The sequence below is a fragment of the Haliotis asinina genome, chromosome 2, assembly GCF_037392515.1.
Source record: "Haliotis asinina isolate JCU_RB_2024 chromosome 2, JCU_Hal_asi_v2, whole genome shotgun sequence".
NCBI classification, from domain to species: Eukaryota; Metazoa; Mollusca; class Gastropoda; order Lepetellida; family Haliotidae; genus Haliotis; species Haliotis asinina.
This window is the reverse complement of record NC_090281.1, coordinates 20,890,746-20,903,195: the sequence shown is the minus strand read 5'-3', so window position 1 is coordinate 20,903,195 and position 12,450 is coordinate 20,890,746. Positions and strand designations below refer to the sequence as shown.

The 12,450-nt window shown below is 40.4% G+C and overlaps 1 protein-coding gene across 1 annotated transcript; it reads left to right on the top strand.

The window, feature by feature from the left end:
• The first annotated feature begins 822 nt into the window (after positions 1 to 822).
• On the top strand, positions 823 to 12,217 carry LOC137273380 (vitelline envelope sperm lysin receptor-like). The gene is made up of 10 exons (XM_067806008.1): positions 823 to 887; positions 1,072 to 1,128; positions 3,059 to 3,101; positions 3,567 to 3,754; positions 6,884 to 7,038; positions 7,722 to 7,867; positions 9,388 to 9,469; positions 9,852 to 10,005; positions 10,994 to 11,042; positions 12,000 to 12,217. The coding sequence occupies exons 2-10, from the start codon at positions 1,087 to 1,089 to the stop codon at positions 12,146 to 12,148; spliced, it is 1,008 nt and encodes a 335-aa protein (XP_067662109.1). The 5' UTR covers positions 823 to 887; positions 1,072 to 1,086; the 3' UTR covers positions 12,149 to 12,217.
• Positions 12,218 to 12,450: the final 233 nt, after the last annotated feature.

Below are 12,450 nucleotides of genomic sequence, written 5' to 3'. Positions count from 1 at the left end.
GTTAGCTATAATACTGCCAGGACTCGTCAAACGTTCAGTCATGAAGCGAGAATCTGTCTGTCGTATTATGCGATAGGCTTCAGACATTGCTTTGCTACATGAGATAAGCTTAACGATTCATCTACAGTGAGTATAGGTATTGTCATCCTAAAAGACAAACCCATGAAGATTCGAGTTAGAGTTGATCTTCAGTAACTCATGTTTGTCATAAGAGGAGACTGACAGAATCGGGTGGTCAGGCTCGCTGACTTGTAGATTGACGTTCATGGTGTTGATCACTGGTTTATCTGGTCCAGACTCGATTATTTACAGACCGCATAGCCGGAATACTGATGAGTAGGGCGTAAAACAAACAGAAATGCTAGTTCACGTAAAGTACAATTAGTTTCGATCTACATTTACATTGATGGTGACAAAATCACGACTGGTAACTGTTGGATTTATAGAAGATTGTTAACTCTTTCTTAGTTTTAATAAGTGGAATATAAAATTAACATCGTGATCCCCTACGGTTTAGAGAATACATATATATTTAAGGACTGACTGTGTGTTTCTTTCGTTGCATTGAGGTATGAAACTAAAAACCAATGTGCAAACTGTATAAATCCGCGTTTGTTTATGTTGTGGACTGCCACAATTTTAATGAACACAATACAAATTTAATTATTAAATACTGAATACTGAAATATATCTAAAATAATTTAACCAAACAAGTCAACAGGCATTGAATTAATGCTAAAATGTACCGGAAGCACAACCATGAAACATGTCGCCCAAACACAGCCCCGTGCACCTTGCGTTCCTCACGTGATTGCCCCTGGTATATATAAACGAGTATGGCGCCCACCCACAAGAACACGTGCCGAGTTTGAGCTGAGACAGTTGCGGTAAGATATTTTGTATCTAATGAAACAGTTACTAATATTTATGTTGCATGAAATGAACACTTCGAATACAAGAATGAATGAAAGAGCAAGAATGGGCAAGATGCGCAGTTCCAGATAAATAAATATCAAATGTGTTATATAATATATTTTCATTTGTGTTTTTGTCTTGTTTTTGTTTTTGCAGTCCTCAAAGACGAAAATGTCCGCTCGTATGGCTATCTTGGTGATTCTTAGCTTCATGGTCAGTAAAGTGTTTTTATAGCCAAATACAATGGTAAAAAAATCGCATTTAACAGCAGTTGAATTGCAAATGTATTTTAACGTTTGTAAGCGGGAACAGTCGTTTATTACACTCTAACTCAAAACATGCCGCAAACCAACGCCAAAGTAAGCGAATGCGGCGGAGGCGGCAACGCCAGTCTTGTCTTGTAAATTACAGCTTTATCATCACTAGTACAATTTGTTGCAGGTGATGAATCAATAACGCGAAGGATAAACGGTCACGTGACAAATTTGCCCGTACATCTCCTTTACCAGGGGGACTTTTCACAATACTGTCGTAAGCATAGGATCTCGAAACTTTTTTCTTTAAGTTAGTATTCCTGCCTCTTATGTTACCGTATAAGAGGTACGGATATTACGTAAAAAGTTACGTGATCTTAGGCTTACGAGAGTTTTGTGAAACGGGGCCCTGGCTGTTACTTTAGCTGTCACTACACCCTTGTCCTAACTCGTGATGCAGCTGATGAAAACAATGATGGTTTGTGTAACCTTTTTAGAGTTTGGAGACAAAATTGTGACAATTCTGCACAGTTGGCGTTTCCCCCAACACCCATTTACTTCGTGTTGGTTTGTGTAATTTACGATTATTTACTTTTAGTTGAATGCAAATTGTGAATTTATTAGGGAGCTTTTGACGCCAACGGACTGTACAACTTGATACACATGTCATCGTATCTCGGATGCGCATATCGATGCTCATACTGTTGATCACTGGACCAGCAGAGATTTTGAATTGGAACTGGGACATCAGTAATCCATCATTCCTGTCGGTAAAAGGCGAATTAGGTGGTCAAGCCCCGCGCCCTCGTCTTTGCGAGAACTAATTTAAATATTTACGTGGTGTTTGCTTATTCAGACAAACCCCGATTCGATATGCTTACATGTATAATAAACCGTAACAAGACCGGACACTTCTGTGTACCCCATCCGACTGCTTTGCCGATTGTTCTGGGATTGTTTTATTTATTTATATTATTTATTTATTTGAAAAAGAACCCAACAAATACTCGCCATGACGAGAGGTCCTGCGATTAAGTCTAGCTGACTTAGTTGACACGTACCATGGTATCTTAAATTACATTTGTGAAGTCATTCCATTTGTCTGCTCGCTCCATTACTTTTCACGCCTGGACCGATGATTACCAGTTTCAAATGGATGATTTCATTTTGTTATTTTGACAAAATTTTACTTTCGATAACAAATATTCTCAATTTCAATGTAATTACGTAAACTCGCAACTCTCCATTCCTTAAATATAATTAGCCTCAGTTCCATTATTTTCAGGAATGGAGTTACTCGGAAAATACCTACGCGTAGATAGATGATCATTCTGTTGATCACGGGATCGTCTGGTCGAGACTCCATTATTTACAGACCAACAGCGTTTAGCTGGACTTTTGCATACTAACGTGATCGGTTCCCAGTAGCGCAGATTGATGCTCATGCTGTGATCACTGGAATGCCTGGTCCAGATTCGATTACTTACAGACCGCCGCCACATAGCTGGAATATTGCTGTGTGGCGTGAAACTAAACTCGCTCGCTTACTCCCAAGAAATAACTATAATCAACTGAAAAAGAAATACATTTTATTTTACTCGGAATGAGGTAACCATGTAAAGCTGTATATTATGTAGAAACGGGCCTCCGATGCTTGTTCTGTCACCACTTGCGACATGTCGGTCATGAACCCTGTAAAATGTGTTTATGGAGATAACACTCCATGCTTGTCTTCACAACGAATTGATATAAAGAGTTGTTTTCGCGACGCCTAGATAAAGGACCGTTTTGTGTTGAAAAGGGTTGACACGTTATAAGGGCACTAACCTCACTTAAATGAAACCTGACTCATTAAGAACCAAGTCGCTGTATGTATTTTGTATTTTCAGGCTACCACCCAGGCAGTGATTCCACCGGGACATATAATGGATAGTATGTATACTGTTCAATTTCAGTGTCGTGAAACTGGCATACGTTTCGTGTATATTGTGGAATGAAATACTGTTTAGTTTGTGCCAGTCCAATGCCAAGTTTGAACCCTCATGGCACACTTTCACGAGGCTCTCGTAAATGTAAGGACATCCACTATGTGTCTTCCGATACCAAGCTAAGAACGGTTCACGAAAGTATCTTCGCTGGTTTTTTTTTTCTATTTTGCCGAGTTTCTTATATTTGCCATTTTATTTTGCCTTGCGAGAAAAGATCATTTAAGAGTGCAAATACTTATAGTACTTTTTGTTGTAAGTTTACATTGTACGTTTACCAATGAAGTCGTAAGATTTTTCTACGAGAAAGGTTGCGAGATGTTGGTCTTACTGAGCTTCTTGAAATGGTCCCCAGTTCAGTAAAATGAGTCGGTAGCTTCCCGGTTGGCTACCAGATGAATCTTTGTTTTAGTTTCGCCAGCATGTGGTAGTAATGGGATCGGTGACGCCTTGGTGACGATACTCACCGACTTGGAACTTGGAGCTAAGGCCATCTGTGCGGGAGATAAGGTGGACTTCGTCTCCAGCAATGGCGTGGAATTCACGTTGCCGGTGTCCTACCCAGTTGCAGGTGGGGGATCTTCCCCCTGTAAATTTGTGGTAGGTGTATTCACTGCCAGTAGTTTGGGGCAAAGGCATGCCATGAATACAAGGTCATGTCTCGCGTGTTCAGGAATAGGATCGAGTGGTTCCAATGATCCAAATCGTGCTTGTTACAACTGCCTGGTCATGTCAACGCAGCCATTTTATATCGGTGTGATCTAAGTTGATCAGGTTCATTTGGGTTGAAGATCTGGCGATGTATAGAGGGCATACATATAGGGGTCTGTAAATTGTGCTTTCTTGGGCACCCTACCTTACAATGATGTACGCATAAACATTTGGAAGTAAAAGTCGCACTTTGTCTGATGGATTAGTTTTTGCTATACCAGTGGTTCGGTTCAGAACTGCAGAATACGATATGTACCCTAACCGGGGATGTGTATGTGTGCAATAATGAATCAGTTACCGCTACATGTATCATCAGTATTGCTGTGTGCGGCGTAAAACTCGCTCACCAAACATGTAAACCTGCTTGGCGTGGTAGGTAGAGGAGTGACGATACAGAAGATTCACGATACGATACGTCTTGCCATATTTTGGAACGGTACGATTCTCATCACAATATGCTAGCTTTAGCTATTTTCTGTAAAAAAACATTTTGATATCGAGTAACAGTGTAAATTGACATAACCGTCAATTTGTAATAATTCGATTGAGTTTATTGTATTCACGGCCACAAGTCCATATACAAATAAACAGTCATACATATTTACACTGGTAATGGAAATGTAACACATTTGGCATATATAGTTTACATTTGGTCTTCGATCTTTTCGTATCTAATAGAAATGGCGTGTTTACAAAATTTACATAAGTTCCACACAGTTTCACTTTTACAGTCAGACATAAGTATACAAAACATTACAAAGTTACAATTCTTGATGTATTTCTGAGGAATATGTTGTTTAATTTCATTATACAGTGGGCATTTTAAAATAACATGGAATTCATCTTATTTTTCATTTAAGTTGCAAAGTTTACAAATCCTTTCCTCTTTAGGTATATTATGTCTACGTCCTATATCTCCCTGTAATTGGGCGCCTCCAGTTCTTAGTAAAACTAAGTATCGCCTCATTGCTGAAAGTTGAAAATGTGTCACATATTTGTCTGGGAACATGTTGTGTTTATATAAAGAATAATTGTCGTATCTAGTACTATCGGTTAAAACTGAATGCCACACTTGTATGGAAACATCTTTAAGCCTCATCTTTATCATATTCAAAAATAATTGGCAATGGCCAACCTCTTGATATATCCATGCGTATCCAAGACCCAGCTTGAATAGTGATTCTGTAATAAATGATACCCAGCTAACTTTTTCTGTATATCTTAACAAAATAAAATATTGTAAGCTTTTGGGGGACGTCTATTATCTGACATGTTAAGTAGTGATAACCAATATCTAATGCATCTAGTAAACGTTTCTACATAGACTGGGAATCTGCCACAATCATCAGTAACCATTGCATTTGGTGTATTCTTTGGAACTCCCAAGAATCATTTGCAGGCTGTTATTTGTATTCGTTCTAAAACATGAAACTTCTGGCAGCCCCACAATTCTGCGCCGCACACACAAATAGGTTTTATCTTCGTATCGAATATTTTAAAATACAGCTCGTAAGATAGATTGCCTAGCGGTTTCATTGACCTCAGTATCTCATATGGCGCAGCTTTACCTTTAATACAGACACTTTGTACAGATTTTTGCATGTTTAGATTATATGTAAACAGGACACCAAAATATTTATACTGTGGAACTATTTTAAATTTTGAAGTCATTTCCAAAGTACCATTTTTCATATTTTCGTATACAACCATGTTTTCTAAACACCACAATATTAGTTTTTTGGTAAGTTAACTTGTAATTTCTATTTTATACAATAAGCATTCAAGGTATCGAGGTGTTTTTGTAGACAATAAGTGAGAAAGGTATTGTCATCCGCAAAAAGTAAAAGGAGTAGTTCTATATTTTCCGGGAAAAGTTGAATCCCTGTGACCAGTAGACTCGAGGGTATATATCAATTCGTTTATATATAGGGAAAACAACAAAGGGCTCAAGACACACCCTTGGCCTAGTCCTCTGGACGATTCAAATACCTCTGAGAAAGAATCGTTAGACTTTACTATATTTCTAACTCTTTCATAGATAGCCTGTAAAGCACCCAAAATGTTTCCTGATAATCCTATCTTATTTAATAACCTAAGTAAGCGTCTTCTATCAATGGAGTCAAATGCTTTATGAAAATCTATAAATGCTACATAGACTCTGCCTTTCTGTTCAGATAGCTGTTTCTGAATAAGATCATTTATACAAAAATATTGTCTGTTGTTGAATAACTTTCTCGAAAACCTGCATGTTCTTCTGATATTTTTACAAATTGTTTTACCCATGTCGTCAATCTCTGGTTAAGAATCGATGTATATATCTTCCTAAGTACACTCATTAAGGTTATTCCCCTATAGTTGTCAGGATTCATCCTATCACCAGATTTATAAATAGGTAGTATTATGCCCATTGACCACGGAGGTGGAAACAAACCATTCTTAAATATATGGTTGAACAACATTTGCAAATAGCGGTTAATATGCTGTTTTCCCTCTTTGAAAAAATTAAATCAACTGGTAGTCCACCAGCCTTACCTCCCTGGAGTATATCTGTTACCTTGTTTATTTCCTGCTCTGTGATATCAAAATTGATATCTGCCGTTATCTCACGAGTTTTTTCATTTAAAACAAAGATTTTCAGGGAAATCTTGATCCGAAAATTCCTTTTCAACGTACAACGCAGAAAAGTAGTCAAACCATTTCTCAGTACTAATATTTCACACAGTACGGGGAGTTTCTCGAAGCTTCTTAAAACTACGCCAAATGTGCGTTAAATCCTTTTTTAGCATATCGTTAAAAATAAAATTTACACCGTCTACTACGATATATCGTCACAGCTGTACTAAATGGTGGGTCGTCAGTAATGTGACTAAAGTAAAGGGCATTTCTTTACCGATTATTCCAGTATAAGTTAACTATAGATGCCAACTTCTTTATTTACACAAAACTTATGGGCTATTTCTTGATTCTTCGTCAGGTCTTATTCCCTGTCCACCATCTGTTTTACTATGTACTCTGCAGAAAAAGAAGGGCGCACTGGTGTTCACAATCCAAGTAGACGTGGGGTACGGCCGTCGTGGCAGTCGCCTGCACCAGAATGATGAGCTCTACACAATATCGTGTTCCTTTCAACCAGGCACCTCCAAAAAAAGTGGTTCGCTGTCTGTTAAACCGGGGTAGGTTTGTTTCATGACACCCGCCGCAGTCAGGCTACATGTCGTCGCTTTTTCAAAATCAGTCGGTTAGGTTGATTTGCAACAGGAGCATCAAATTAGAGATGTTCGCTGACAATGTGGATGGTTTATATTGCCTTGGAGATCTGTGATGCTGCCGGCCAAGTGTGATGAAGCATTTGTTTTGTCACTTCGTCCTTTAGATATAGACGAGAACTCGTATGTGTACATCAAGTTCTGGTCTTGCCCTTTCTCCAGAGGTTTTGTCGGTGCTCTGCCTTTTGTTCGTGGCTATTAAAGGATTAAACATACGTGGCGGTCCTGTGCATATAACCTAGGTAACATATCACTTAATGTTAAACAACGTTGGGAGTGGAATGTCCTTGGATGGATGTCCATGTCTTGCCACTTGCACTTTAAGGACTTCGGGCTGCCCAGCAACTAAGCACATTTCACGCCTGTTTGTTCCAAAATTACCTTTGTCCACCCAGCAATGAATGTGTACTGTTTCACTCCCGTGAGCATGCGCAGGTGCGTAGAACAGGGACTTTCTAATAGCCGCTTTTATTAGCACATGACGTCGAGAGGTCCATGTCTGTCTAAATTGCCATTGTTTAAATGCTATATTATGTGGAGGCATTTGTTTCACAAATAAGAATACTAGTTTTTCAAAACCCATTTTCCAGATTCAATCCCCCCAAAGTGATTGCCGGGAACAAACCCCCTGTCAGCAAGTCTGCTATCCGTTTGTACATCGTTGATGTCATCGGGAGGAAACTAGGTGCCTCTGCTCCAGCGGGCAAGATGGTCAGATTGAAGGCAGTTACTCTCGGTAAGTACAGGACACAAATGCGCGACATGCAATTCCAGTTTACTAAAGTTTTCCCACTGCAGAAAACACAAGTCCACATTAATCGTGTAAATGGCAACATAAACATTTCCTCGCTACCGAAACAAACGGCAACGGATATGAAACTGCAACCTTTTCACATCGGCGAACTCTGACCCTGCCGCGCATGATCATTACGATCCGCACATTTTAGAGCAACCCTGCCTCGCCTCGCGTAGAATATGTTGAATATCTCGAAATAGTTAGTCAATCATTTCATACGAATATTAAGTAAACTACAAATGTGCACAGTCATGGTGATGACTACCAATACTACAACAAATACTTAAAGAAATGTAACTTTTGTGATACAAACTCGCTCTTCCATGTGAACATGCGCAAAAGTTGTGGGGGTTTTGTTCCGGGTTTAGCTATTTAATGCGACCCTTGTTATGTCACTTGCCAACTATATCGCGACTGTGGGCTTTACTGCTTTTTGCTAGTGGAAACGTTTTCTTCGGTAAGCCTGTAATTGTTTGGCTGTTATTGCATAAAGGTTAGGTTATTAGCCTTGGCAACATATTTTGTCATGACCTTCGCGTCGCAGGACCGTTTTCCTGATTGTCCTGTCACGGAGTGGTCACTTGGAGTCGGTGGTTTCTAATCGGAAGATTCTGGTCGTTCCTGACCTTACAGTGGTAAATGAGGTGTAAATAGTGCTTAACGTGATATTTACTCTCGCTAGACCCGTGAAGGTCCCGGGGTAGAATAGGCCTTCAGGAACCCATGCTTGCCATAAAAGGCGACTAACGGGATCGGGTGGTCAGGCTCCCTGACTTGGTTGACACATGTCATCGGTTCCCAATTGCGTAGATCGATGCTCGTGTTGATCACTGGATTGTCTGGTCCAGACTCGATTATGTACAGACCGCCGCCATATAGCTGGAATATTGCTGAGTGCGGCGTAAAACTGAACTCGCTTACTCGCGCTAGAAGTGTACGAATAAGCATCACGCAGCTATAGACCGGAAAGAGGTTCTCCCCAATGTCTCATGGTTTTCATTGCACACACAAGCTGCCAAATGGCAAGGCTTTTGGTACCGAGATACTTGAATTCGTTAGTTGCTATCCAGTATTGTATGAAGCGTCCAGGAACGATCATAAACGATGTTGCAACGCAATTACAAGGAAACCATCAGGATCCGTAAGATCTCAAAGGACACTTAATATATGCCATGCCTTCAAAGGGAATCATGCACACGCATCATACAATTACGCAGACGCTGAAGAAATCGTCATTCAAATACCGTAACAAGTTTCGGATACAACTTAAAGCCTCTTAACACCATTAGGTTGGCTTGAATCGGCACGGACGCTGTTCAGTTCAGACATTAGGCCGAGGAAATAGGATAAAGTACTTAATTCCAACAAATTTCATAAACTACTCTGCCCAGCAAGCTCCAGCTGTTTCATAATGGGTTGCATACTACGATATATTGAATACTTTTACAACTTTCTTCTAGGACTAAGGGACAAGGGACTCCGTGCTGACTCATGCGATGCTTTGAATCCCAAAGGTGGCAGGTATCCTGTCCTAAGATCGGGGTGAGTGAACACATTTAATGTTTCAGTAAGGAAGTACAAGCATCGTCGAACTGAGACGTAACTGTAGTTCCTGGCTCTAGAATTCTGCGATACAATGGATCACAATTACTGCTAACTCCAAGATGTGTGGTCGGGCATACAGATCTGCCCATTGCGTCTTGCTTGTCTCAGTGTTTGTTCATCCTTGTCTTGGGCGGTAGGTTAAAGCGTTACCTCGTCACGCGGAAGAGCTACAGGAGTACAGTCATCCATAATCCCATTTCTGGTATCTGGCAATTCACACCCTTAGGTCATTTCTGATTCTATTTATCCTGATGTGAATCGTCCCTGATGTGTATTGGGCTGTCCTGTTTATGCGATTCAAAATACATTTTCATTTCAGATGTGGAAATGGAATGGTTTTAAAGAAGACGAAAGGCTTTATTACTATTGGGAAGAAAACCTACAGTCATTTCTTTAAGCTGTTTACTGTCAACGGGGATCCGTCTATCAGTTTTGTGTGCAACTTCACGGTGTGCGATACAAAATGTAATGGGGTGAGTACACGTGCTAGAAATCGGCACGGTTTAATAGGGTGCCATCTGACTTGGTGCACCTGTGTCGTGCTTTGACAGCTACGACCCGTGAAGGTCCCGGGGTAGAATAGGCCTTCAGCAACCCATGCTTGCCATAAAAGGCGACTATGCTTGTCGTAAGAGGCTACTAACGGGATCGGGTGGTCAGGCTCGCTGACTTGGTTGACACATATCATCGGTTCCCAATTGCGCAGATCGATGCTCATGTTGTTGATCACTGGATTGTTTGGTCCAGACTCAATTATTTACAGACCGCCGCCATATAGCTGGAATATTGCTAAGTGCGGCGTAAAACTAAACTCACTCACTCTGACAGCTACGATGAAACTAATCCCCGAGATTACCTTGTATAGCCTTCCCTCCATGCGTTGTGGGGGTTGGGGGTAGTTCGTCAGTGTATCCGTGCACATTTGTTTCCTGGAGCACAACCTTCAAGCCGTTAAATGTTTCATATTTAGCCCATAGATAGATCTGATGGTGCCTTTTGGTAGTTTTGCATTTCGGAAGGATATTTTGCCATTGCGGGGGGTAATTTGAATGACCTATGCAACCCATACTCATGGTGTGTCGCGACAGAATCTAACAGTGTGGATGTCACGTGCCTGGCCTGTGGAAGTCTGCTGTGACTCAATTTGTCATAAGTGAAGTGACTTGCGTCACCTGCCATCGTATCCTAGCTTCATAGATGCCAGATCAGGCTGATAATGGCCCTGAGTGATCCAGTGATCACCAGACCGCCGTCATCTACGCGTTCAACAAAGTAGATACTTAATATTACAAATGTTTCTGTTGCATTCTACTGTATTGAGATGGTGCCACACAACAGTAAGATTTTGCTTAATAAACAAGTCATGAACTACTGTAAGACTGCTCATAATAGTTGTCTGAATTTCAATAGAATCAGTTTACTAAAACTGACATTTAGTACTATTACACATTTTCATTCCAGCCGTCGTGTTTTGCGAAGACACCGGGACGCAGACGCCGAGATCAGCCAGGTATGTCAATTCAATGTGAACTTTCATTAACAGATTGATAGGTTTTCCAATTAGAACCTGGTCCATCACAATAAATCCACAAGAGGCCTAGAACACAAAAGAACAAGTTCACTGTAATATCATATACTTGTATAATAACTATCTGAAAATCGTGTAATGGTAATGAATGGAACAGTGTTATTTGAAAATGTTATTCTTACACTGCCTGTTAATTCTATAAAGTGAAATTGCAAGGGTTTCCGTTTTCCTTGCACATATTTGCATGACTCGAAATTTGTAACAGCAGAGCAAACTTTCATTCAGCATTAAAAGCCTAGAAAACAAGCACCTACAGTCAATTCGTCAATCCGAAATAAAAAATCAACCACAGTGGTCATTTTGGGTTCAAATGGGAATGATGACTGATTAGAATTCTCGAGATGAGTCCACAAAACGTACGACACATCATAAAAACCTCTTCTCAACACAATCTGAAATCTGACGTTTGAAGGAAAAGTGGTTGATGAATTTCAAACCATCTTGTAATGTTTAAACACTTCACGCCGACGAGTGACAAACGCCTGATGGAACAGCACCATCACACATTCAGGTGCACCCAACACAGCCAGGTGGGTTGACCCACCTTTCCATCAGTCGTTTGTACCCCCTTGTGCGAAGCGTTAAAATAGCACAATATGACATGATGGTGTGAAACAACGTTTCCGTGATCGTAAACATGGCGAAATCTGCCAACACATTAGTAGCTGATATATTCAGGTGTCAAAAATGGGACAAATCATCAGTTGATCTGTTGATTTCACGTGAACCTGCAAAGCCCTGCTTTGTTAGTTATTATGTATACATTATGTTCGTGAGAACACAAATGAAATCATCTATTATGGACAACGAGTATCTCGGGACGTCGATGTTCCCAAAATATATTTGACGTTAAGGTTTCTCCTGTTCAATTTTTTTCAGGCGACAGTACTGGGACATTTTTGTTGGATTCGATGGGCCATGTCGCCAACGCAGTGACGTTGACAAGTGATCCTGTTAACGTCCATGCCACAATGGCCCCAAGTAAACTACTCGAAGCTCGTCGGTCACGTGTTGGACATGACCAGTAAACTGTAGTTAATTGGTGGTTGGGTGAATAAAAAAAATTAAAAAACTTCTCGCAAGTGTTCTTGGCCATATTTGAACACATACAATTTTCAATTGGGTATTCGTTCCTGACAACAAATAGGACACTTCATAAATTTGAAGCGTACAACACTGTGCGCAGATCGTCCGTTACGATGATTAGCCCGCTCGAATACAGGCGAGTCTGGGTTGCACTTAAACAAAGTCTAGCATATTGACGCCCTAGTGTTCCCAAACTCTTAAATCCTCAAACAGTGAGGAATTCTGGATGCAAAATGTTATGATC